The sequence below is a fragment of the Vulpes vulpes genome, chromosome 8, assembly GCF_048418805.1.
Source record: "Vulpes vulpes isolate BD-2025 chromosome 8, VulVul3, whole genome shotgun sequence".
In the NCBI taxonomy this organism is placed as follows: Eukaryota; Metazoa; Chordata; class Mammalia; order Carnivora; family Canidae; genus Vulpes; species Vulpes vulpes.
This window is the reverse complement of record NC_132787.1, coordinates 52,232,509-52,259,696: the sequence shown is the minus strand read 5'-3', so window position 1 is coordinate 52,259,696 and position 27,188 is coordinate 52,232,509. Positions and strand designations below refer to the sequence as shown.

At 39.5% G+C, this 27,188-nt stretch overlaps 1 protein-coding gene across 6 annotated transcripts in view; it reads left to right on the top strand.

Moving 5' to 3' along the window:
* RPRD2 (regulation of nuclear pre-mRNA domain containing 2) overlaps positions 1–27,188 on the top strand; it is a 95,217-nt gene that overhangs the window by 25,230 nt on the left and 42,799 nt on the right. For all 6 annotated transcript variants that reach the window (XM_072766633.1, XM_072766635.1, XM_025983002.2 and 3 more), the window contains exon 2: positions 7,416–7,545. In XM_072766633.1, the coding sequence (XP_072622734.1) occupies positions 7,416–7,545 (130 nt within the window). The remainder of the gene's footprint in view (positions 1–7,415; positions 7,546–27,188) is intronic.

The window sequence follows — 27,188 nt, the reverse complement described above, 5'->3', positions numbered from 1 at the left end:
TGATCCTGGAGTCCTAGGATTGAGTCCCACATCGGGCTCCCTGCATGGAGCCTGCTTCTCCCTCTCTGCCTGTGTCTCTGCCTCTCTCTCTGTATTCTCTCATGAATAAATAGATAAAATCTTTATTAAAAAAAATTACAGGGGATCCCTGGGTGGCTTCAGCGGTTTGGCACCTGCCTTTGGCCCAGGGCGCGATCCTGGAGTCCCGGGATCGAGTTCCGCTTTGGGCTCCCGGCATGGAGCCTGCTTCTCCCTCCTCCTGTGTCTCTGCTCCCCCGCCCCTCTCTCTGCCATAAATGAATATATAAATCTTTAAAAAAAATTACAGAGGGTTTGGGGCCCCTGGGTGGCTCAGTGGTTGAGCCTCTTCCTTTAGCTCAGGTTGTGATCCTGGGGTCCTGGGAGGGAGTCCTGCATCAGGCTCCCCTCAGGGAGCCTGCTTCTCCCTCTGTCTGTGTCTCTACCTCTCTGTGTCTATCATGAATAAATATATAAAATCCTTTTTTAAAAAATTTGGGAAAAAAGAGGATTAGAGAAGATTTGATTTAGTAGATTTCTAGATAATTGTGTATAATGATATTTAACACACATCCTGAGTGGCAAATTGTTTAAAGAACTTCTAAGTGGATACCTTATGAATATTAAGAGACTACTTTGAAATTTTTAGTTTAGATGTGGCTCTTTCAATGTACATTCAAGTCATTTTATTCAAGACTCAGGCTCTAAAATCAGTACTTAAGAGAAAAGGATTTGCTTTCTAATTTTTCACTAATTACAATATTCATGTTTTTTTTTTTTTGTAAACACCTTGTACAAAAAAAATATATATATGATGAATACTGTAATGGGTTGTGTATAATTCCTTACAGTGAGTCATTCAGAAATTAAATCAGTTGAGTGGGGGCACCTGGGTGGCTCAGTGGTTGAGCCTCAGCCTTTCGCTCAGGACGTGATCTCGGGGTCCTGGGATCAAGTCCCACATCAGGCTCCTCGTAGGGAGCTTGCTTCTCCCTCTGCCTATCTCTCTGCCTCTCTCTGTGTGTCTCTCATGAATAAGTGAATAAAATCCTTATAATAGGATAAATATAATAAATAAGTATCCTTACAAATAAATACATATTTTTTAACCACTGAGCCACCCGAGGCATCCCTCCTCACAAAATAGATATATTTTTAAAGATTTTATTTATTTAAAATTTTTTTTAAGATTTTATTTATTCATAGAGACACAGAGAGAGAGGCAGAGACACAGGCAGAGGGAGAAGCAGGCATCATAGAGAGAGCCTGATGTGGGACTCGATCCAGGGTCTCCAGGATCACGCCCTGGGCTGCAGGCAGCGCTAAACTGCTGCGCCACTGGGGCTGCCCTATTTAAATTTTTTTAAGATTTATTTATTTATTTATTTGAGAAAGTGAGAGAGCACTGGCACGCAGGGTGGTAGGAGGGGCAGAGAGAGAGAATTGTTAAGCAGATTCCATGCTGACCTCAATCCCACTACCCTGTGATAGTACCCAAACCAAAGCCAAGAGTGGGTTGCTCAACTGACTGCAGCACCCATGTGTCCCAAAGATTTTATTTATTTTGTTTTGAGAGGGCGAGTGAGCAGAGGGAGGGACAGAGGGAGAGATTCGCAGGCAGCCCTGTGACAAGCACGGAGCCCAGTACAGGACTTGGTTCCACCATGCCGAGATCACAGCCTTAGCTGAACTGAAGAGTCAGACACTCCACCATCTGAGCTACCCAGGGACCCCTGTTTTTCCTTTCAACATCCTCATTTTACAAAATAAGTCAGACTAAAGATAATGAAAATTATTACTTTTGGGTGCCTGGGTGGCTCAGTCAGTTAACCATCTGCCTTCGGCTCAGGCCATGATCCTGGGATCATGTCTCTGCCACCCCTCCCCCACCCTGTGTCTCTCATGAATAAATAACTAAAATCTTTTTTTTTTTTTTTTAAGATTTTATTTATTTGTTCTTAAGAAACACACACACACACAGAGGGAGGCAGAGACACAGGCAGAGGGAGAAGCAGGCTCCTGGCAGGGATCCTGACATGGGACTCGATCCAAGGTCTCCAGGATCACACCCTGGGCCGATGGCGGTGCTAAACTGCTGAGCCACCCGGGCTGCTCAAATAAATAAAATCTTAAAAAATTTTTTTGTCTAAATTTTTCCCTTCTGTAAAACCAAAGATAGACATTGGACAATCGTTTTCAGCACCTTTACTCATGACTTGTTCTTGCTGGAGTACTCTTCCTCTTTGTTCCTGTCTACAAAAATTTAACGTCTTCATCAGACATTTAATTATTATTATTATTATTTTTAGCATTTTATTTATTTATTTGAGGAAGATGGAGAAGCAGGCTCCCTGCTCAGCAGGGAGCCCAGTGCAGGACTCAGTCCCAGGATGCTGGGATTATTTTATTAATTTTTTAAAAAGATTTTATTTACCTATTCATTAGAGACAGAGAGGCAGAGACACAGGCAGAGGGAGAAACAGGCTCCATGCAGGGAGCCTGATATGGGACTCGATCTCGGGACTCCAGGATCATGCCCTGAGCCAAAGGCAGACACTCAACCGCTGAGCCACCCAGGTGTCCCTTTTGTTTTGTTTTTAAAGATTTTATTTGTTTATTCATGAGACACACAGAGAGAGGCAGAGACATGGCAGAGAGAGAAGCAGGCTCCTCACAGGGGGCCGAATTTGGGACTCAGTCCCAGACCCTGGGATCACACCCTGAGCCAAAGGCAGACACCCAACTGCTGAGCCACCCAGGTGTCCTAGGACCTGGGATCATGACCTGAGCCAAAGGCCAACTGCCTGATCCATCCAAGGCTCCTAACTAATATTATTTGAGCACCTGTCAGATACTCAGTCATTGAGGACATAGCAGTAAACAAGACAGAATTCCAGCCTTTAAGGAGCTTATACTCTAGTGGAAGATACAAACAAGTACACTATAGTGTGATAAGTATATGATATGTATATTTTCAGGATGCACTAAAGGCCTTGTCTTATGGAGTCAGGAAGCTTTATGGAAGATGTGACATATAAGCTGAGAATTGAAGGAAGAAAGAATTAGCCAGTTGAAGTAAGTGGCAAGATAAGGAAAGGAAGTGGGGCTTGATGTTAAGAACAAAGTATAGCTCACTAAACTGCAGCTGTTAAGGAAGAGTAGCTAAAGTTGAGGCAAGAACTAGGTTGCAGAGGAAAAGCATTCATGATGGGTCTTCTTAAATCCCATTGCTTTTAGACATCGTCTCAGACAACCTCACCATTTTTCTCATTTCCTCCTGACTTTCTATAATGATTTGACTATAGAGTATAGGGTATGCATTGGGAAGAAGCTGCATTAAAATAGTTGGGGGTAGTTTGTTTGGAGAAGTAGTAGTGATAAGATGGGAGCAAAATCTGACATGAATTTAATTTAAAATTTTGGACTTTTTCCTATGAATGAGTAGAAAACACAATATATTCAGGATGGGATATCTTAGAAAAGGAAAATTCAGAGAGAAAGAGTGCACATGCAAGGTTTCTGCTAACTATACTTCATTAAAGATAGAACTTTGAAAGCGAAAAGATGAGACTAAAAGAGAAGGTAAAGGTAAGATGCAGATCATAAATGGAGACTAAGGTGTTTAGGCACTTCCCAGTAAGCATTTGGAAATCATTGATGGATTTGATATGAGAAACAAATTGGATAATATTTGTGTATTAGAAATGAATTTAGAAATTTAGAGAGTAACTGAGGGGATTAAGTCAAGAGGTAAGATCACATTAGGAGGGTACTCCAGTAGTAGTCTAGGTCAAAGATGAACCAAGCAAAGAGCAATAGTAAGAAGAGAAGGAAAAAACGAGATAAATTTGACAGATATTATTGGAGACAAAATTGGCTGGACTTGGAGATGTATCAGATGTGAAGAGGGTCAGGTAGGGAGCAAGAAGAGTCAAAAAAGATTGCTAAAATTCTGACTAAATACAAGAGCAGGAATGATGGAAGAGGAGGACAGTTATTAATACTGAAAAATTAAGTTCAGGGTGCCTCTGAGACTTGGATGTGGATGTGTGCCTTGACTGATGAAAAGGAAATCCAGGCTTGGTATCTATAGATCTATAGACATGGGAGTCATGATGTATAGGAGTTAAGTGGATGATTATGCTGATAGCATTTCATTTTCTGCTAAGCACTGGCCTGAATGCTTTATATACATTGTTTCATTTAATTCTTGTAACAACAAAGAAAAAAAGTGTCATATAGAAGAGTCAAGTAGTGTATAAAACCCCAAAGCTAATAAGGGACAGTCAGGAATGGAACAAACTAACTTAAAACCTGAAATCTTGGGCAGCCCAGGCTGCTAAGTGGTTTAGCACCGCCTTCAGCCCAGGGCGTGATCCTGAGTACCCGGGATCAAGTCCCACGTCAGGATCCTTACGAGGAGCCTGCTTCTCCCTCTGCCTGTGTCTGCCTCTCTCTCTGTGTCTCTCATAAATAAATAAATAAAATCTCTCTTAAAAAAAAAAACACCTGAAATCTTAAACATGATGCCATGGGTGAATGGAGAAGAGTGCTTAGGAGAGAACGCTGGAGAGCTTCAACATTTAAAGGAGGATGGTCACATCTCCTATCTACACATTCCCACCCAGTAGAGAAGGAATCTGAGAGGTAGGAAAACTAGGAAAGTGGTTATACAAACTGAAGGAGGAACTACCATAACGGATTATTCTGTGTGCCAGAAGCCACAAAGAAATAATATTTAAAAAAATTTCATCAGGAGTGCCTGGGTGGCTCCCTTGGTTGGGTATCTGACTTCAGCTCAGGTAATTATCACCGGGTCCTGGGATCGAGCTCCACATCAGACTCTCTGCTCAGTGGGGACTCTGCTTCTCCCTCTCCCTCTGCCCCTGCTCATGCTCTCTATCTCAAGATTTTTTTTTAATTTTTTTATTTATTTTTATTTATTTATGATAGTCACAGAGAGAGAGAGAGGCAGAGACACAGGCAGAGGGAGAAGCAGGCTCGCTCCATGCACCGGGAGCCCGATGTGGGATTTGATCCCGGGTCTCCAGGATCGTGCCCTGGGCCAAAGGCAGGCGCCAAACCGCTGCGCCACACAGGGATCCCTCATGCTCTCTATCTCAAATGAATAAATAAAATCTTTAAAAAAAATTTTTTTTAATTTCATCACATTTAATAAGTTGGAATTTATTGGTAATTCCTTGTTTGAGTGGAGTGGTGGCAACATAAATGAGATGGCATTATTTATATAAAGCTCTTGAGCATAGTAGATTGCATATTTTAAGTACAGGGGAAAAGAGTAGTTCCTACAGTTATGAAGTTAATCAGAGTTAAAGTGGAGACAGTGAGAACTCTTTCAGATACTTGAATCTGAAGGATCTTAACTAACTCAGGTAAGTTGATTTGGTTGGATATAAATAATGGATACATTTTTATTGAGAGAACAGAATTTCCATCTATGATTTCTGCTTTCTCTGTGAAATAGCATGTAAGCTTATCTCTGCTGAGAGTGAGAAGGAATGTGGAATGTGGTGAAATAGGGGACTTGATAAGAGTGGTCAAAATTTGAGATCCCTCTTACTGCAGATGAGAGAGGATGCTGATTAAGAACATGTGGGGGACACCTGGGTGGCTCAGTCAGTTAAGCATCTGCCTTCTGCCCAGGTCATGATCCCAGGGTCCTGGGATCGAGCCCTGTGTCAGGCTCTCTGCTCAGAGGGGAGTCTGCTTCTCCCTCTCCCACTGCAGCTCCCCCTGCTTGTGCTCTTTCTGTAAATAAATTTAAAAAATATTTTTTAAAAAAAGAACAGAACCTGCAGAAAAGAGGTATGTGGATGACTCATTGACTGGACTTCTAACTCTTGGTTTTGGCTCAGGTCATGATCTCTGAGTTCTAGGATCAAGCCCTGTGTTGGGCGTCACACTCCATAGGGAGTCTGCTGGGGACTCTCTCTCCTTCTCCTTTTGCCCCTCCCCCATGCTCTTCCTCTCTCTCTAAAATAAATAAATCTTACCCAAAAAGAGAGAGAGAATATGTAGAAGGAACAGTATAATGTAGCATTATATTGATGAGGGCCCAGCTAAAGGAACTAGACTTATATGGTTTCAATTCTCTTGATATGATTTTTCTTCAGGAGATCCCAGGAGCAGAAATAAAGATGCAGTAAAGGTATCCAGTTAGGTTGATCCAGATTTAGGATTTTGTTGAATGTGTGTGATAGAAAGGCTAAATAAGGGGAGAGGTGAAAAAAAAAAAAAAACGAAGGTTTTGATGAAAGAGTGATTTATGGGGCACCTGGGTGGCTCAGTGTTTTGAGTCTGACTCTTAATATCAGCTTAGATCATGATCTCAGGATTGTAAAATCAAGCCCCATGTTGAGCTCTGCACTAGGCATGGAGCCTGCTTAGGATTCTCCCTCCTTCTGTTTGCATGTATGTTCACCGCTCGCTTTCTCTCTCTCAAAAAAAAAAAAAAAAAAAAAAAAAAAAGTGGTTTCAATAATAATCAAAGACTGTGGAATTGATAGAGGAAAAATTGAGTACTAAAAGTGACTGTAAAAAAAGTAAAAGTGACTGTAAAGCTAGAAAAAATATAGAACTGAGATTTTGATAACAGTGACAAATATAAGGGGAAACAGAGGCTATGGTCAGAAAGGGAGATTTTAAAATGTACAGAGCAGTGGTTCTTGGAGGTCACCGAATTTAAGATCAAGATGCTGAGAGACTAAAAAATGTGATGGATCATCCAAATGGACATTAAAATTGTCCAGGATATAATGAAACTTGGGGTGGTTTTGCTTGAAAGCAAATTGACTGGGCCTCGTCATGGGCCTTTGAAAAACTTTACCTCCTTGTGCATATGGGATCAAATTACTTATTTCCCAGGACCTGGTGCTAAGAGTAGGGAGCAGATCCTCTCTTCCAGTTAGATGGCAGGATTTAGGTGTACCCCAGGAGTATCTGGTCTAGTTGATGAAAAGAGTCTATCTACAATTGCAGTGTAGAGGAGGTTAAGCAGTTTGCCTAAGGTCATACATTCTTGGTGGTTGGAAAACCTCTGCTCTTTCCACTAACCCTGGTGTTTGCACGATGAGTTGAGCTGCTTCAACAGTTTTTCTTTCCAAATGTTTGGGAAAACAGTTTTGTTTTATTATAGTTAATAAGTTTTTTAGTGCCAAATATCTGTAAAGTGAGATGGAAATCTACTCAGGGAGCACCTTGAACAGAGAATTAACCGAACATTTTTTAGTTTCAATAAATTGATCCATTAGTTCATTTGCCTATTCTCCACCCACGTAATAGTGGTTACACCATTAGAGAACGTTTTATTTGGAATAAACTGAATTCAGTATAATTTGACTCATTTGGTTTTATTTATTGTGTTTTATCAACTCTAGCTGCCTATCCCCACCGTTTGAATCTCTTTTACCTCGCCAATGATGTCATACAGAACTGCAAAAGGAAAAATGCAATCATTTTCCGTGAATCATTTGCTGATGTCCTTCCTGAAGCAGCTGCTTTAGTGAAGTAAGTACATTCTTACTGCTTTGGGGGAAGCTAAGCTTAGAAAATTAGGAATTTTAGTTTTCCTTTTTTACCTGTCAGTAAGAACTGTTAACAGTTATACATGCTTGAAGATCCAAGGATATTTTGTCCAAATTGTTCATTTAATTTTCCCACTGATAGACACATTTTTTTCTTTCAAAAATACTTCTCGGATCCCTGGATGGCGCAGCGGTTTGGCACCGCGCCTTTGGCCCAGGGCACAATCCTGGAGACCCGGGATCGAGTCCCACATCGGGCTCCCGGTGCATGGAGCCTGCTTCTCCCTCTGCCTCTCTCTCTTTCTCTGTGTGACTATCATTTAAAAAAAACAAAAAAAAACAAAAAAAACTTCTCTCTCTTTAAGGTTTTATTTATTTATTCTCTTTTTGAAAGCTTGCTATTTACTCTCTGTCTCTTCTCTCCTACCTTGACTATATATATCTCCTAGTTATACTCTTTAGTTGGTACTTTGTTCCAATTACTACTTCTGTTTTTCATAATTTTTTAATACATTTCCTTTCTTTTTTCAGTCCTCTTGAAATCTTGCCCCCTCTATGACATCTGTATAATTAATTAAAAAGAAATGGAAATTTTCATCCTGAACTTCGTATTTATTTATTTATTTATTTATTCATTCATTCATGAGAGAGGCAGAGACATAGACAGAGGGAGAAGCAGACTCCTCACAGGGAGCCTAATGCGGGACTCTGCCCCCAGACTGGGATCATGCCCTGAGCCAAAGGCAGATGCTCAACCACTGAGCCACCCAGGGGTCCTGCAAACTTCATATTGATTTATTTCATCCTTGAGGTTTTCTCTATCATTTCTCAAAGTGCTAGAATACTTATATTTGATGTTATTTTTACTCTGTATTAATAGTGTCTTCCTTGTTTTTCATCCATATTTGCAAGTTATTTAGATGGTGCAAGAGACATACACACAAAATTAGAGGATAGACAATTCTGTAAAACAATCAAAATTGCTAAGTATTCCTCAAATTATAACTCATTAACACATTATATATTTATATAAATATGTGAACATTACACGTTATCAATCCATTTGTTAGTATTAACCCATTCAAAACTGAATGATCGGGAGACCTGGGTGGCTCAGTGGTTGAGTGTCTGCGTTTGGCTCAGGGTGTGATCCCAGAGGCCCAGGATCAAGTCCCACATCGGGCTCCCTGCATGGAGCCTGCTTCTCCCTCTGCCTGTATCTCTGCCTCTCTCTCTCTGTGTCTTTCATGATAGATAAATAAAATCCTGTTTTAAAACAAAACAAAACTGAATGATCCTTTTTCCTTCCTTTGGATTGTTAACTTGTGTTTATTTTGGTACTACATGAATGTACTAAAAGATTTACACGCATGTCAGAGGAACATAAAATAAGGGTACCCAGCTGGCTTAGTCAGTAGAGCATGTGACTCTTGATCTCAGGGTTGTGAGTTCAAGCCCCACATTGAGGGGAGATTACTTAAAAATAAAATCTTAAAAAAAAAAGTACATAAAATAATAACAGTAACACTTAGCATTTATTGAACACTTGTAATTGACCAGATGTTATATAGAGTGCTTTGTCTGCTTTAAGTCATTGAATCTTGAGAGCAACTTTTTTTTTAAGATTTATTTATTTATTTATGATAGAGAGAGAGAGAGAGAGGTAGAGACACAGGCAGAGGGAGAAGCAGACTCCATGCCAGGAGCCCAATGTGGGACTCGATCCCGGGACTCCAGGATTGCGCCCTGGGCCAAAGGCAGGCACCAAACCGCTGAGCCACCCAGGGATCCCCATTGAGAACAACTTTTTAAAGTGGCTACTACTGTTGTCCCCATTTAAGGAGGAAGAAACTGCTTTAGAGAGATTCAGTAGCTTGCCTAAGTTCTCACAGCTGGCAGGGTTGGGGGGAGGGCAAGGAGGGAGCAGAATTCCCACCTAGGCCTGTCTAGGCCCCAAAGCCCATGTTCTTTGCCACTTAACCACAATCTGTGTTGTTTCTTTATATATATATAAACCCAGTATAATATTGAGTAAGAAAAGCAGTATGCGATGGTTTCCACTTAAAGTTTCTGCTATAAATACCACTATAGTCCTTTTATAACTTAACCTACTGTTTCCTAGACTTAGATTTTGTGACCTAGTTCATGGGTTAATATAGGGTTGTCAGCTTTTACTTTACTAGGTAAAGATATTTTTTTTAAACAACTGCTTTGTTTTACTATAACTGATTTCCAGAAAAAGGTTGAGAAGGACATATTCTCAGAATAAAGATCAGTCCTTTAAAAAAAAAAATGAATTTATTTATTTGAGAGGGAGGAGGGGCAGAGGGAGAACAACAAGCAGAGACTCTGCTGAGTATGGAGCCAGACACAGGGCTCCATCCTAGGACCCTGAGACAATGACCTGAACTGAAGGCAGATCCTCAGCCAACTGAGGTGTCCCCAGTGCTCAATGAGAGTACCTTCAGAAACCTGGAATAAACATAAGACTTGGCAGTGAAATAGAAAAAGCATTCCGAGACAAGGATGCCTTCTGACATCATTCATATTATGCTGGAGATCCCATTTTTTTCTCTTCTTTTTTTAAATTTTTTTAAGACTTTATTTATTCATAGAGACACAGAGAGAGAGAGAGAGGCAGAGGCAGAGACACAGGCAGAGGGAGAAGCGGGCTCCATGCAGGGAGCCCGACGTGGGACTCTATCCCAGGTCTCCAGGATCATGCCCCAGGCTGCAGGCGGCACTAAACTGCTGCGCCACTGGGGCTGCCCCCCATTCGTTTCTAAATAAATAAACAAAAACTACATTTAAAAAGAGAGGTATGTTAAGGCTTTTATAAAGAAAGCTTTTAGATTTTACTAAAGGGAATTAAAGATTTGGATAAATGAAAAGATACATATGTAACCATTTTGAAGGAATATTTGGTATTGTTAAAAAATAGATTCCCAGTATGTAATTTATAAATTCATCGTAATCCCAGTCAAAATCTCAATAGGGTTTAATATGGAAGGATAAAATAGATAATTGTTATAAAGAGTAGTAAGGCTAGATTTCCCCTATCAGTTAGTAATATATACTTTAAAACTAATAGAAACAGAAGACTGTGTCAGTGAAACAATATAGTCTTATAAAGAAATTAGTTACACAGTATACGATAAATGAGATTGTAAAATACGAGCTTTAGTATTCCATAAACATCCCATCCCAAACACTACTACCCTCTTTAAATTTCTTTTTTTTATAGAATTTAAAAAAAAAATTTTTTTTTATTTATGATAGTCATACACAGAGAGAATGAGAGACAGAGACACAGGCAGAGGGAGAAGCAGGCTCCATGCACCGGGAGCCCGACGTGGGATTCGATCCCAGGTCTCCAGGATCGCGCCCTGGGCCAAAGGCAGGCGCTAAACCGCTGCGCCACCCAGGGATCCCCCTCTTTAAATTTCTATTCATTTAAATTTCTATTCAGACTCTAGATTCATTTGTCTTGTGAATTCTCTCCCTAATTTAAGGCTATTGTTTTAATCCCTTTAATTCAGGAGGAGCAAATGACCAAAAGTTTCAGGCAGGTCACATAGATGAATGAGATGGGTTGAATGCGAAGAACCCTGCTGAAAGGAGCAGCTGCTACTCAGGCCTAGCCCGTGGCCATAAAGAAATAGGAATCCAGTGTTAACACGTACTGCCAAACCTTCCAAGGACTTTTTCACTTTTTATTTTATTTTATTCTCTTTATTTATTTGAGAGAAAGAGCACAGGAGCAGAGGGAGGGGCCCAGGGAGAGGGAGAAGCAGACCTCCCAATAAGCAGGGAGCCCAACACAGGACTTGATCTCAGGATCCTGAGATCATGACCTGAGCCAAAGGTAGACACTCAACTGACAGAACCATCCACGTGCCCCAGGAGTTTTTCACTTTTTAAGCTAGGTCAAAATCTGGAGTTTTATATGAAGTCTTTCAGTTGTTTTTTGTTTTGTTTTGTTTTGTTTTTAAGATTTTATTTATTCATAAGAGACACAGAGAGAGAGGGAGAGGAAGGCAGAGGCACAAGCAGGCTCCCTGCAGGGAGCCTGATGTGGGACTCAATCCCAGGACTCCAGGATCACGCCCTGGGCCGAAGGCAGGTGCTAAACCACTGAGCCACCCAGGGATCCCTGTCTTTCAGTTTTTAAAATATGGGAAGCTGAATTACCTTTTTAAAAAAGTTATTGCTAGCCAAACAAAACATATCTGTTGACTCAGGCAACAGGCAGCCTGTTAGAGACTTCTGCATTAAGGCATTCATTTTATTTCTTTACTCGCTTTAAGGATTCCTTGGTTTCACCTGACTGAAAGTTGGTATGGAATGGACTCCTGCCTTATGTTAAGAGAGATGACCAAAGAGGGAAATTAGTGCTTTCAGATGGGTTAGAAACTTTTTTTTTTAGGAAACTTTTTCTTTCCAAATAATTATCTAATTATTCCAGCTCTTTTTAAATTAAATTTCAGTTTATTCTTCCCTCACTGGTCTGAAATTCCATAGAGTGAGAACCTGGAGATTTTGTTTTGGACATACTAGTCATTATTCTAGTGAAAATTGTATGTGAGAGGGCCGGACATAAGTGAAGGTAAACCAACCTGATGGTATTTGCTTTGCCATTTGTGTCCTAGAGATCCTAGTTAAAGACAAAAATACCATTCATCTGAACATGTACATCATGGAACAGAGCAGTAGAAAATTCATTTTGAAGCACAGGGAAAGAGTGTTTATGAATGTCAGAGTTGAGTTGGAAAACTATAGCCTATTCTCCCGCCAGCAGTGATGTGCATGTGTGTGTGTGCATACACGTTATATGTAGATGAATCCCTATGAAAACTGAAGGTCCACTTGTATTACGCCAGGATCGTATGAAAGTGGGTTATATCTTTGATATGGGTGGAGCTTACCTAAGTCCTATTTCTATCCCAAGCTTTCATAAAAGGCAGTTTTTTTTTTTTTTAATTTTTATTTATTTATGATAGTCACAGAGAGAGAAAGAGAGAGAGGCAGAGACATAGGCAGAGGGAGAAGCAGGCTCCATGCACCGGGAGCCCGATGTGGGATTCGATCCCGGGTCTCCAGGATCGCGCCCTGGGCCAAAGGCAGGCGCCAAACCGCTGCGCCACCCAGGGATCCCAAAGGCAGTTGTTTTTGTTTTTTAAAATTCTCTTCTTTAATTGAACTGAAAAATGAATTTATACTAATTATTATTTAAAGTTTAATGATATCTTTTGACTCTCAGGGTGTAGAGAAAATTGCATATATGTCTGACCTTTGTTGGGAAAAGATGTCATAACAGATTTGGGAGAAACTGTGAGCTTGGTACTTTGAAATAAAGCACCATAAGAAGGGCTTCTTATGACTTTATGGCTAGTTGGTTAGTGAAGAAAGTCTTGAAACCACTTGGGAGTTTGAATTTGGACAGTTTTATTTCTTTCTCTCTGTCTCTGTCTCTGTCTCTCTTTTTTTTTTTTAAGATTTACCCATTCATTTTTAGAGCACACGTGCATGTGGGTGTGAGTGAGGAGAGGGGCAGAGGGAGAGAAAGAGAGAAAATCTCAAGGAGACTGTTTTCTGAGCAGGGAACCTGACTTGGGGCTTGATCTCAGGACCCCGAAATCATGACCTGAGCCAAAACCAAGAATCTGACACTTGGCTGACTGAGCCACCCCATTTTTCTAACTAAACTGACAGCTGCATTTTCTTTCTTTGTACACATTCTCTTGGAGATTTATCTGCTCATGGATTTAACTTTTACTCATGTACTAATAACTACTATATTTCTCTATCTAGATTTTGGGGATTTTGTTTTGTTTTCATTTTTAAAATTAGTATTATTATTTAAGATTTTATTTATTCATGAGAGACACAGAGAGAGAGAGGCAGAGACACAGGCAGAGGGAGAAACAGGCTACATGCAGGGAGCCTGATGTGGGACTCGATCTCGGGACTCCAGGATCATGCCCTGAGCCAAAGGCAGACACTCAACCGCTGAGCCACCCAGGTGTCCCTTTGTTTTGATTTTAAATATTTTATTTTTACCTAGTCTCTACACCCAACATGGGCTCGAACTTAGAACCCTGAGATGAGGAGTCACCTGCCTCTACTAACTGAGCCAACCATGTGCCCACCCCCCTTGACCATGTCTTCAGTCTCTTTTTGTGAATTACTGCTTCATTATTATACGATGATATTCGGCTTAGAACATCTACAATAATATATCTTTCATTCATATAAAGCCCTGTTCCCCAGTTTATGCGAAAATTGGTTATAAATGGGAAATTGTTATACAAATGTTATATGAAACCTACGGTAACCAACTTTGCAGGTAAGCAAATTGAATTTTATTATTTCTTCTTACAAAATGAGAAAACTGAAGCCCAGAGCAATTAAGAAATTGTCCAAAGTAAAATACCATTTTAGTAAGAGAGGTGAAAATAGAACTAAGATTTTCCTGACTCTTAGTCTCCTGTTATTTCTGTTTTACAATATAGTCTGCCTAAACTTAATGTACAGTTTTGATCTTAAAATGGCCGCTAGGTAATTTTAAATTCTTGTCCCTTCATTTCTTAGTCACTTAGCAGAAGCTGATTCTTTGCCTATTTCTTCCTCTTTTTTTCTCTGTTTTTAAATTTCCCATTACCATTTCTATTATTAAGATAGCTTCTAACTACTTTCTCATAGTCTGATATCTTTTTCATTCACTTCAGGCTATGTACACATTGATGTTTAGAGATATGATGATTTAAGATTATAGGCTCTGGCACCACTGTACATGGGTTTGAGTCCCAGATTCTGCCACCTTCCAGGTATATAACTTTAGACAATTTAAATTAGCCTTTTTTTTTTTTTTTTAAATCTGTATAAATCTGCCAATAGGGGCACCTGGGTGGCTCGATGATTGAGCCTTTGGCTCAGGTCATGATCTCAGCGTTCTGGGATTAAGTCCCTTATCAGGCTCCTGAGAGCCTGCTTCTCCCTCTGTCTATGTCTCTGCCTCTAAATAAATCAAATCTTAAAAAAAATATCTGCCAATACAGTACCCACCTCACAGAGTTTAAGAACTACTAAATGAGTTAATACTACAAGATAAAATGAGTGCTTAGAACACCAACTGGCATATAATGAGTACTTAATAAATGTTAGCTGGTGCTGTGATAATGAGGTTGATTAATGACAATTACTCCTACAATTATTTTTTTTATATAAATTTTTTTTCAATTTTTATTTATTTATGATAGTCACAGAGAGAGAGAGAGAGAGGCAGAGACACAGGCAGAGGGAGAAGCAGGCTCCATGCACCGGCAGCCCGACGTGGGATTCGATCCCAGGTCTCCAGGATCGCGCCCTGGGCCAAAGGCAGGCACTAAACCGCTGCGCCACCCAGGGATCCCACTCCTACAATTATTATTAACAAATTAATGTTACCAAATCACTGCTTTGATCATTCTTTTAAAAATATTTTTATATTACTATATAATTTAACAAATTCCTTTCCATGTTTCTTTTTTTAAAAAAGATTTTATTTATTTATTCATGAGAGAGAGAGAGGCAGAGACATAGGCCAAGAGAGAAGCAGGCTCCCCACAAAGAGCCCGATGTGGGACTCGATGCTGGGATCACACCCTGAGCCAAAGATGGGCACTCAACCGCTGAGCCACCCCAGGCATCCCCCATGTTTGTTACTTTGTTTGACTGTCAAATCCAACTATATAAGATAAGTAGGGGCAAAGAATATTATTCTCATTTTACAGATAAGGATATTGATAATAAAGTAAATGACAAAAAGATACTTCAAGATAGGAAATTGAACATTTTAAAAAAATAAGAAAGAGTGAGATCATGTTAGTAGGGTTTTTTTACTGGGCAGTCCCGTTTTCCAAGCTCCTTGGGAAGGCACTTAAAACCCTTTACATTCAGTTGTCAACTTCATATCCTTGTCACCAGCTCTCCTATGTTCCAGTAATGACCATTGCTCAGCCAAACACTCATACAATGTGTCTTAATACAAGTGCTTGGGAATTTTTCTTCTTGGAATATTTTTCCTTTCTTGAGAAGCAGTGAAACTTAGAAGAATCCAAGTTTGGGGATCAGGTTGCCTAGGTTCAAATTCTTGTTAGCCACATGTTAAACTGTTTAATTTTTTTGTGCTTTAGTTCTCTCACCTATAAATGAAAATGATAGTACAGTTTGTATCTTGGGACTGTTGTGAGGATTAAATAAGCTAATATATGGAAAGCACTTCTAAAAGTATCTGGATCACAAAAGTGCTCCAAAAATTAGTGAGCTCTAAGTATGTATCTCAAGAAGTTCACAAAAGAAGAACAAAATAAGACAAAGGAAGGAAGAAGATATAATAAGAGCAGAAGCTCATGAAATTAAAAAAAAAAAAAGCACACACACAATGAATAGTCAGATTTGTAAAGAAAGCAGAATGGTAGTTGCCAGGGACTGGAAAGAGGGGAAGTGGGAGTTTAATACCTATTGTTAAATAGTTATAGAGTTTCAGTTTTGCAAGATGAAAAGAGGCCTGGAGATGGATGGTGGTGATGGTTGCCCAATATGAATATACTTAATACTACCAAGCTGTTTGCTTAAAAATGGTTAAGATAATAAATTTTGTATGTCTTTTACCACATTAAAAAGAAAAATGGGGAAAAACCATAACCACAACACTGAACAAACATACAATTGAAGGGTTCAACAAAGGAAAATGTTTTATTTTTTTTCTTTTTTGAGGAAATAATAAAATTGATAAACTTTAGATTAGTTTGACCAAGAAAAAGAAGGCATAAATAAACAGTATTAGAAATATAGAAGGTAGAAGTGATTACAGATGTTGCAGACTATGAAAGGATAATATAAACAGCTTTATTCCAATAAATTTGAAGATATAGACAGAATGGTAAAGTTCCTCGAAAATATAAGTAAAATGGCTCGAACTAGGGGTGCCTGGGTGGCTCAATCGGTTAAGCGCCTGCTTTCAGCTCAGGTCATGATCCCAGGGTCCTGGGATCAAGCCCCACATTGGGTTCCTTGCTCAGCAGGGAGCCTGCTTCTCTGCCCCTTCCCTGCTTGGGCTCTCTCTCTGTCAAATAAATAAGTAAAATAAAATAAAATAAAATAAAATAAAATAAATAAATAAAATATATTTTTTTAATGGCTCAAATTAAAAACTGCGGACCTTATAATCCTATAACCATTGAATAAACTCATTCAGTCATCAGAAATCTTCCCAAAAGAACATCCCCCTGGGGACGCCTGGGTGGCTCAGCAGTTAAGCATCTGCCTTTGGCTCAGGGCATGATCCTGGAGTTCCGGGATCAAATCCCACATCGGCTCCCTGCATGGAACTTGCTTCTCCCTCTGCCTATGTTTCTGCCTCTTTCTCTCTGTCTCATGAATAAATAAATTAAAATCTTTTTTTTTTTTTTTTTTTTTTTTTAATTTTTATTTATTTATGATAGTCACAGAGAGATAGACAGAGAGGCAGAGACACAGGCAGAGGGAGAAGCAGGCTCCATGCACCGGGAGCCCGACGCGGGATTCGATCCCGGGTCCCCAGGACCGCGCCCTGGGCCAAAGGAAGGCGCCAAACCGCTGCGCCACCCAGGGATCCCAATAAATTAAAATCTTAAAAAAAAAAAAAAAAAAAAGAACATCCCCCTGTTTTGCAGTGGGTTTGCCACCAGAACACAAGTGTTGTGAAAGTCACCGCTAAAGCCAAACCAGAGCATAAAGGAAAAGATTTATATCGACATTGTCATTGGAAAATAAGTCCACCACTCACAGCCATTTGATCACAAATGTGATGGGATCAGAAAATTTGAGAAGGTGGCTGCCAAGGTGGGAATAGGCTCCTTCAAGTATGCCTGGGTTTTGGAAACCTGAATGTGAGCATGGTATCACTGTTGATATCTCCCTGTGGAAATTAAAAACCAGCAATTTATGTGACCCTTAGTGATGTCCTAGGACACAGACTTTATCAAGAACGTGATTACAGGTACATCTCAGGCCAGCTGTGCTATCCTGATTATTACTGCTGGTGTTTATTGAATTCAAAGAAGGTAACTCCAAGAATGGGCAGACTCATGAGCGTGCCCTTTTGGCTTCCTCACTGGATATGAAACAACTATTTCTTGGTATTAATAAAATAGATTCCATCAAGCCACACCACAGCTAGAAGATACACAAGGAAATCATTAAGGAAGTTAACACCTGCATTAAGAAAATTGGCTACCACTCTGATACAGTAGTATTTGTACCAGTTTCTGGTAGGAATAGTGACAGTATGCTGGAACCAAGTACTAATATGCTTTGGTTCAAGGGATAGAAAGTCACTGGGGAAGATGGCCATGCAGTGGAACCACACAACTTAAAGCTGTGGATTGTCTTCTCTCACAGCTTGTCCAACTAATAAGCCCTTTGTCTGCCACTCTAGGGTGACTACAAAATTGATGGTATTGATACTTTCCCAGTTGGCCAACTAGATACTAGTATTCTCAAACCCAGCATAATGGTCTTCTTGGTTCTGGTCAGTGTTACAGAAGTAAAATCTTTTGAAATGCACCATGGAGCTTTGAGTGAAGCTCTTGGGAACAGTGTGGGGTTCAGTGTCAAGGATGTGCCTGTCAGAGATGTTTTTCATGGCTCACATAGTTATTCCAAACCATCTGGTCCAAATCAGAGCTGGCTGTGTATTAGTGCCAGATTGTCACATAGCTTACATGCTTATAAGTTTGCTGAGCTGAAGGAGAAGATTGATTACCATCCTGGTAAGGAGCTGGAAGATGGACCCAAACTCTTGAAATTGTTGATACTATTTTTGGCAAGCCCAGTATGTTGAGAGCTTCTCTGGCTATCCTCCTCTGAGATAGTCTTTGTTGTTGTTTTGCTGTTCATGGTATGAGACCATTGCGCTGGGTGTTACCAAAGCAGTGGACAAGAAGGCTGCCAGAACTGGCAAGATCACCAGTCTGCTCTGTCTATAGAAAGCTCAGGAGGCTAAATGAATATTATCCCTAATATCTGCCCCTCTGTTATTTTTTTTTTAAGATTTTAATTTTTTTTTAAGATTTTAATTATTTGAAAGAGGGACAGAGCATGAACAGGAGAGGGGCCGACAGCGAGAGAGAAGCGGATTCCCCACCGAGCAGGGAGCCCAAGACAGGGGCCCAATCCCAGGATCCTGGGATCATGACCTGAGCCACCCTGGCACCCCACTGCCACCCTGTTCTTAATCAGTGGTAGAAAACCTTTCTCAAAACTGTTTGTCTTGGGATGCCTGAGTGGCTCAGCAGTTGAGCATCTGCCTTTGGCTCAACTGGATCGAGTCCCACGTTGGGCTCTCTGCATGGAGCCTGCTTTTCCCTCTGCCTGTGTCTCTGCCTCTCTCTCTCTCTCTCTCTCTCTCTCTCTGTGTGTCTCTCATGAATAAATAAAATCTTTAAAAAAACCTGTCTCAGCTGGCCATCAAGCTTAATAATAATTTAATACTTAATGCCTCTAAAAAATAAAGTCTAGGGACATCTGGGTGGCTCAGTGGTTGAACGTCTGCCTTTGGCTCGGGCCATGATCATTCCCACATCAGGCTCCTTGCATGGAGCCTGCTTTCTCCTCCCACTGCCCATGTCTCTGCCTCTCTCTCTATGTATCTCATGAATAAATAAAATCTTTTAAAAAATAAAATAAAAATTTTAAAGTCTATTAAATTAAAAGTATCACTTATATGGTAATAAAAGCTAAAGGACAGGGCAAAAGAAAAAGTACTGATTAATGGTAACAGTAGATCATAAAACCTTCAGAATAAAGGGAGAATATTTTGTAGACAATTTGTTTTGTGTGTGGCAGTTTTAAGTTACTAGTTTTCAAAATCGGTACTTTTCAGTGGGAACAACCTGACCAAAAAAATCTGTCACAGAATTTTGAGACCCATTAAAACAGTTTAATGAGAAAAACAAAATCTTTAACCTAGATGCTTCACCAACAAGTTCACCAGATATTGAAGAAGTAATTCCAATCTTACATACACTTGTTCAGAGAAAAGAAAAAGATGTTCCTCGGCCTACCTTAATAAGACTAGCATAACCTTGATGCCAGAGTTTAACTAGGAAATATGAGGAAAGAAAATTATAAACTGATCTTATTACTGAACAACTTGAGTCTAGTGGAACATAGAGTATAGTACATCATAACTATGTGGGGTTTATCCCAGGAATGGAAGCATGGTTTAATATAGAAAATAAATTCATCATAATTCACTGTGCTTAAAAATAAAAAGAAAAATTGTATGACCTCAAAAGATATAGAAAAAGTAAATTAAAAGTCCATTCATATAAAAACCAGGAATAGAAAGGAATTTTTCTTTTTTTTTTTTTTTTAATTTTATTTATTTATCCATGAAAGAGAGAGAGAGACAGAAACACAGGCAGAGGGAGAAGCAGGCTCCATGCAGGGTGCCCAACATGGGACTCGATTCCGGGACTCCAGAATCACGCCTTGGGCTGAAGTCAGGCGCTAAACCGCTGAGCCACCCAGGGATCCCCAAAAGAGATTTTTCTAGTCTAGTAACATGTATCTTCCAAATATAAAAACCTATAGCAAACATGCTATCTATATAAGGAACAAAGCAAGGATAATGCCCAGTATCAACATTTCTGTTCAACTTTATAATGACATTCCTAGCCAGAATAGTAAGGCAAAAGGGAGAGAGGGAGGGAGCAAAGTGTATAAATGAAAGGATTAGGAAAGGAAAAAACGAAAATCGTCATTAACTGCAGATAATATGATGAGCAAGGTTGCTGAACACAAATCAATGATAATAATTATTTTAGCCATATACCAGAAACAAAGTAAGAAAATTTTTTAAAAAATCTTAATTCTTTATACTGGGGAGGTTGGGGGAGAGATACAGTTGATTCTTATTATTCACAATAATTATGTTCCATGAAGTTGCCTTGCCCAGTGAATCAGTGAATACTGAATCATTGTTCCTGGGGCTGATACAGAGTTAGGTTCCTGCAAACTCCCTGGTCACAATATTTTTATCAACTGATCAGTACATAACCTTATTTAATGTAGGTTTCTATATACAGCTGTCTTATTTAATATATATTTATTAACATTTTTGGCTCATTAACATTGAATTCATAGCTAACAGCACCATAATTCTCAAAGTTTATCGAATACGTGTATGTTTTCTGTAGGGCACATCACAGCCTTCTTATGCTTAGAACTCTAGACAGAAGGGGCACCTGGGCACCTGGGTGGCTCAGTCAGTTAAGCATCTGCCTTTGACTCAGGTCATGATCCTGGGATCTTGGGATTGAACCCTGCTGAGCAGGAAGCTTGCTTCTCCCTCTCCCTCTCCCCCTCCCCCTCCCGTTTGTGCTAGCTTCTGTGCTCTCTTTTCTCTCTGTCAAATAAATAAAACCTTTTTTTTTTTTTTTTTTTTTTTTTAAGGAACTTTTGACAGAAGAACTTTACTATGCTTGGGGCAATTTTTTTTAAAATTTTTTTTATTGGAGTTCAATTTGCCAACATATAACATAACACCCAGTGTTCATCCCGCCAAGTGCCCCCCTCAGTGCCCATCACCCAGTCACCCCAACCCCCTACCCACTTCCCCTTCCACTACCCCTTGTTCATTTCCCAGAGTTAGGTGTCTCTCATGTTTTCTCACCCTCACTAGTATTTTCACTCATTTTCTCTCCTTTCCCTTTATTCCCTTTCACTAATTTTTATATTCTCTTGGGGCAATTTTAAACAGCAAAATCATCTATCTTTAAAAATTTTAAGATAAAATTTTTTTTTAAGATTTTATTGGGCAGCCCAGGTGGCTCAGCAGTTTGGCGCCGCCTTTGGCCCAGGGCATGATCCTGGGGTCCCCGGATTGAGTTCTGTGTCAGGCTCCCTGCATGGACCCTGTTTCTCCCTCTGCCTGTGTCTCTGCCTCTCTCTCTCTGTCTGTCTCTCATGAATAAATAAAATCTATATAAAAAAAAGAGAGAGAGGAAAATGACACCCCAGTAATTTAAGCAAGGACATTTTATTTTATTTTAAGATTTTATTTATTCATGAGAGAGACACACAGAGAGAGGCAGAGACACAGGCAGAGGGAGAAGCAGGCTCCATGCAGGGAGCCCGACACAGGACTCAATCTGGGGACCCCAGGATCATGCCCTGGGACGAAGGCAGGCTCTAAACCGCTGAGCCACCCAGGCGTCCCAAGCAAGGAAATTTTAATATAGAGAGTTGTTAAGTAGGTAAAATGTAAATTACTACTAGAAGGAATAAGAGAACTCTAAGGTGTAATGGGATAGTATGTGCTGAAAGCAGCTGCTACTTTTGGACCTGAGGGGAAAGTGAAGAAAGGGTCCTCTGCTCCCAACTGAGATTCAGACCTGAGGAAAGGGTGGATTTCTGCAAGAATATGCTACCTGCCATTGTAGCAGCAGAGACTGGCTGGGGAGCCCTCATCACTGACTGCAAGAACAACAACACTGCACTGTGCTCAGATCCAGCCAGGATGCCTATATGCTGATCCATTTGAGAACAGAACACCAAAAAGAATCCCAACCACTTCTTTCAGCCTGTCAGTGTGGCTCCAGGGACCTCTATTGGCAGAGATTAACACTGAACCAAGGGGAAATAGAGTTTGCAGTCTGGCTCATCTATCACAAAGAAGGGTGGGTTTAGAACTGAGAGGCAATATATTAATAACTGGCACATACAGCTGCCAGATAGGGCATACATTTTAAAGTCTACCAATACCAACATTAGCAAGACTGTGGCACAGTGGAAGCTCTCGTATACTGTTAGTTTAAGATATGATTGGTATAAAACCGTCTCCTTTTTGAAAAATTTGTTATTTATGCACTGTGATCTTCGTATTTTACCTAGAGGCTTTTGCTCCTGAGAAACTTGCATTCATACAGCAAGATCACTGGTAGAGAATTCATAGCAACATTGTGGTAATAAGAATTTGGAAACAATCCAAATGTTTTTCTGCATTAAAATCAATGTGTTAGGAAACCTGGGTGGCTCAGTGGCTCAGTAGCTGAGCATCAGCTCAGGGCATGATCCCAGTCCGGGGATCAAGTTCTGTATTGGGCTCTCTGAAAGGAGCCTGCTTCTCCCTCTATGTCTCTGCCTCTCTCTGTGTCCCTCATGAATAAATAAAATCTTTAAGAAAATCAATGTGTTGTGGCATATTGGAATAATCAGACAGCAAAGAATATTAATGAATTTCAGTTATATGCAACAACATAGATAAATCTCAAATTATTAATTTGAAGTATAAAGGAATACATATATGGTATGGCATGACATATGTGATATTTATTCATGAGAGACACACAGAGGCAGAGACACACAGGCAGAGGGAGAAGCAGGCTCCATGCAGGAAGCCCGATGTGAGACTCAATCCCAGGACTCCAGAATCACATCCTGAACCAAAGGCAGACGCTCAACTCCTGAGCCACCCAGGCTGTCCCTAAACATGATTTTTTTTTTACAGCCTAAACATGAATTTTAAATTGCAATATTGAGTAAATAGAATAAGTTGATTCCTTTTAAAAATTGGATTGGCAACCTATAAGTATAAATTATATAATAACCCATAGAGCAGTACAGTATTCCTACTTAGGTGATAAACTCTGTGAGATTTTACTCACTCCATCCCTCTTTGAGATTCAGTATCAAGAAATTTTCCCTTCCTGACTTCTTTGTTTCAGTCTAGATTAAGGAATTTTTTTTTAAGATTTTATTTATTTATTCATGAGAGACACAGAGAGAAAGAGAGGTAGAGACACAGGCAGAGGGAGAAGCAGAGGGAGAAGCAGGCTCCATGCAGGGAGCCCGACATGGAACTCTATCCCGGGTCTCCAGGATCACGCCCTGGGCTGAAGGCAGCACTAAACTGCTGAGCCACCTGGGCTGCCCTAGATTAAGGAATTTGTATTCTTTGCTACCATTATACCTTGTCTCTTCTATTCTGGCACCTAACATATTACATTATAATTGATACAAGTGCTTTTTATCACGAGTTTATGCTCCTCTGACTTTGAGGTTCTGCTCATAGAAGTGCCAGGCACTTCCTAGGTGATTGGTAAATGCCTGTAAAATGGATGACTGATGATGATTGGTTGGGATGGAGATATTGTGGAGTGCTGAAAAGCCTTGTGTCTTTAACTACAGGCCCCCCAGTTATTCCTAGAATGTAGTCTATAAATATCTTAGTCTATGAGAAAGAAATTTTTAAATTTTATTTTGTAATAATTCAAAAGTAATTATAAGCATATTTAGTATCATCTGTATGATTATCTTACAGAACAGTTCTGCAGCTCCTTTTCAGTGGCTGTATTAATGTATTTGTGATTGCATTTTTTCTTTGGTTTTTGGGGGTTTTGTTATGATTGCATTGTGGCATGAGGCAGTATTTAATCAGAAGCTAATGAGAACAGATATACATAATTGTTTGCATCAAGTGAAAACATTAATGATTTCACTGTACACTATGGAAAATATTTCCAGTAGTTCAGATGGTGAAATAATTGAATAGTAAGGGTTGGTAAATTAAAAGCAATGTATACATTGTCTTGCTCGCATTGTAATTTGTAATTTGTTTCAGCAAAGTCAGTCCCTTTAATGTCAGTAGGAATGGTATTTGCTTTATATTTAATTTGTAAATTCTAGTTTGTAGTTGTTGAAGAACTATAGAATGTAATCAGTGGGATCCTATTAGGGTAAAAAGATATATGGAGATTTTGTAATCATCTTCATAGGAAATCCCAGAGAATTCAGACTAAAAAGGATTTAGCGGGGTTGTGGGGTACAAATCAACGTCTAGGAATTAAGAGCATTTCCATGCACCAGAAATAATCAAAAAATATAATAAAAGAACAGATATTATTAACAGTAACAACAAAAGCAAAGTAAAGTGTCTAGAATAAAAGCATGTTAAGACTTGTCTGGAAAAAAAAAAAAAAAAAGACTTGTCTGGAAACAAAAAGACCTGTCTGGAAAAAATTACAAACTGTTACAAAAAGGTAATAACTAGCATGTAAACATAGTGGACTTTAATAAAAATCCCAACAAGACATTTTGAGAAACTTGTTATAATGATTCTAAAATTCATATAGAAGAGGCACCTGGGTGGCCCAGTTGGTTAAGCATCTGCCTTTGGCTCAGGTCATGAACCCAGGGTCCCGAGATTGAGCCCCACATTGGGCTCCCTACTCAGTGGGGCATCTGCTTCTCCCTCTCCCTGCCTCTGCCCATTCTGTTTCTCTCAAATAAATAAATAAATAAATAAATAAAAATATTTTTTAAAAAATTCATATAAAAGAGTGTCTAGGAGTAGCCAGGTAGCCAAGTCTATTTGATAAACAGTAAGTAGAACCTAACCTATGAACATGAAGATTTATTATTTGGCTATAATAATTATAAAAGAATTTGGTATCAGTATAAGGTAGATTTAAGAAACAGAGAAAGCCCAGAAATGGACCCATACATATATGGGAGAAGTTGCATTACAAATCACTGGGGGAAAAGATGAACTGGGACAGATGTCTGGGACATATGCTTTCCGTCCAGAAAAAACACAATTTATTGTTAAATGTTTTTCAATACCATACACACAAATATATTCCAAATAAATTACTTAGTGTATAAAACGAAACTTTTTAAATGTTAGAAACAAATGTTTTTATGACTATGAGGGTTAAAAACTCTTTTAAAGGGCACCTTGGTGGCTCAGTCAGTTGAACATCTGACTCTTGATTTCAGCTCAGATCATGATCTCAGGGTTGTGAGATTGAGCCCCTTAAGATTCTCTCTCCTCTCCATCTGCCCCTCCCTGCATTCCCTCTCTTAAAAAAAAAAAATCTTAGAGAGACACAAAGAACAGTACAATAAAGAAAATACTTACAAATATAATGACATACAAATTAGACTTCTGCATTATAGAAAACACCATAAAATAAAGACAGGTAACACGCTAGGGAAGATATTTGTTATAGGCAAATAAAAAAGAAAAGTTGTATAAATAGGAACTATTAAGGAGACACAGAATAGCAAGTTTTTACAGAAAAAGAGCTATCCAATTTCTGAGCTCCAAGGTTTTTTAAATGTTGATTATTTCCTTAAGTTGCCCTATTATTTAGTCTTCCATTTATTTATTTATTTTTTTAGTCTTCCATTTAGTTAGCAGGTATTTACTAAGAACCTGTAAGACTTAGCACATGACTTTATAAGAATCCCAGAATAAGATCTTAATAAATAAGGGAGCCTGTTTCTCCCTCTGCCTGTGTCTCTGCCTCTCTCTATGTCTATGAATAAATAAATAATCTTTAAAATAAAAAATCTTTAAAAAAAAAAGAATTTTAGAGCTAACAAATTATCTAATAAAATCATTTTTACAGTTGAAGAAACCTAGGGGCACCTGGCAGGCTCAATTGGTAGAACACATGACTTTTGACCACGGTGTTGAGTTCAAGCCCCATGTTGGTTGTAGAGATTACATTTTTTAAAAAAAATTTTTTTTAAGATTTTATTTATTCATGAGAGACAGAGAGAGAGGCAGAGACATAGGCAGAGGGAGAAGCAGGCACCATGCAGGGAGCCCAACATGGGACTCGATACCAGGACTCCAGGATCACACCCTGGGCCAAAGGCAGGTCCTAAACCGCTGAGCCACCAAGGGATCCCTCCCCTACATTAAAAAATCTTAAAACAACCTCATAAAAATAAATAAGGAAACATAGCCCCCAAAAGACTACTTACTAAAACAGAACTAAAATCTCTAGTTTCTCCATCTGGTGCTACTTTTACTATATTATACCCTAGTCTTACTTGTATATTTTCTAGCAGTTGCTCTTTTTTCCAGCATATTTTACTTAAGGACACAGAGAATAGTTTGGTTTGACAGTAACAAAATCCAGCTGCCATTTATTCAGTTACTATTTATTATTTTTAAGATTTTATTTATTTAACAGAGAACACAAGCTGGGGAAGCAACAGGCAGAGGGAGGAGAAGCAGGCACGCTGGAGCCTGATGCAAGGGCTGATTCCAGGACCCTGAGATCGTGACCTAAGGCAAAGGCAGACGCTTAACTGTCTGAACCATTCAGGCGCCCCAGTTACATTCTTGACAAAATAATAAGCTGCACTAGCAACAGTGGACATACTAGAATGACATTAACCAGAGACACCCGGGTGGTTCAGTGGTTGAGTCTCTGCCTTCGACTTAGGGCATGATCCCAGAGTCCCGGGATCGAGTCTCACATCAGGCTCCCTGCATGGAGCCTGCTTCTCCCTCTGCCTATATCTCTGCCTCTTTCTTTCTGTGTCTCTCATGAATAAATAAAATCTTAAAAAAAAAAAAAAAGAATGACATTAACCAATATGCCTATGTCAGTAGTACCATGTGGTACTACTGTGGTCTGGCAGTTAGATTAAGACTCTGGAAAAAACGGTTTCCTCAGAGTCATAAGAACCCCCTGGCTTCTGATAAAATTTTCTCACAAGGACTGCATCACCTACTTAGATCACCTGGAATTCCACCAGATCAAACAAATATGTGCTTACAATAAAAAAATCACCAAACAC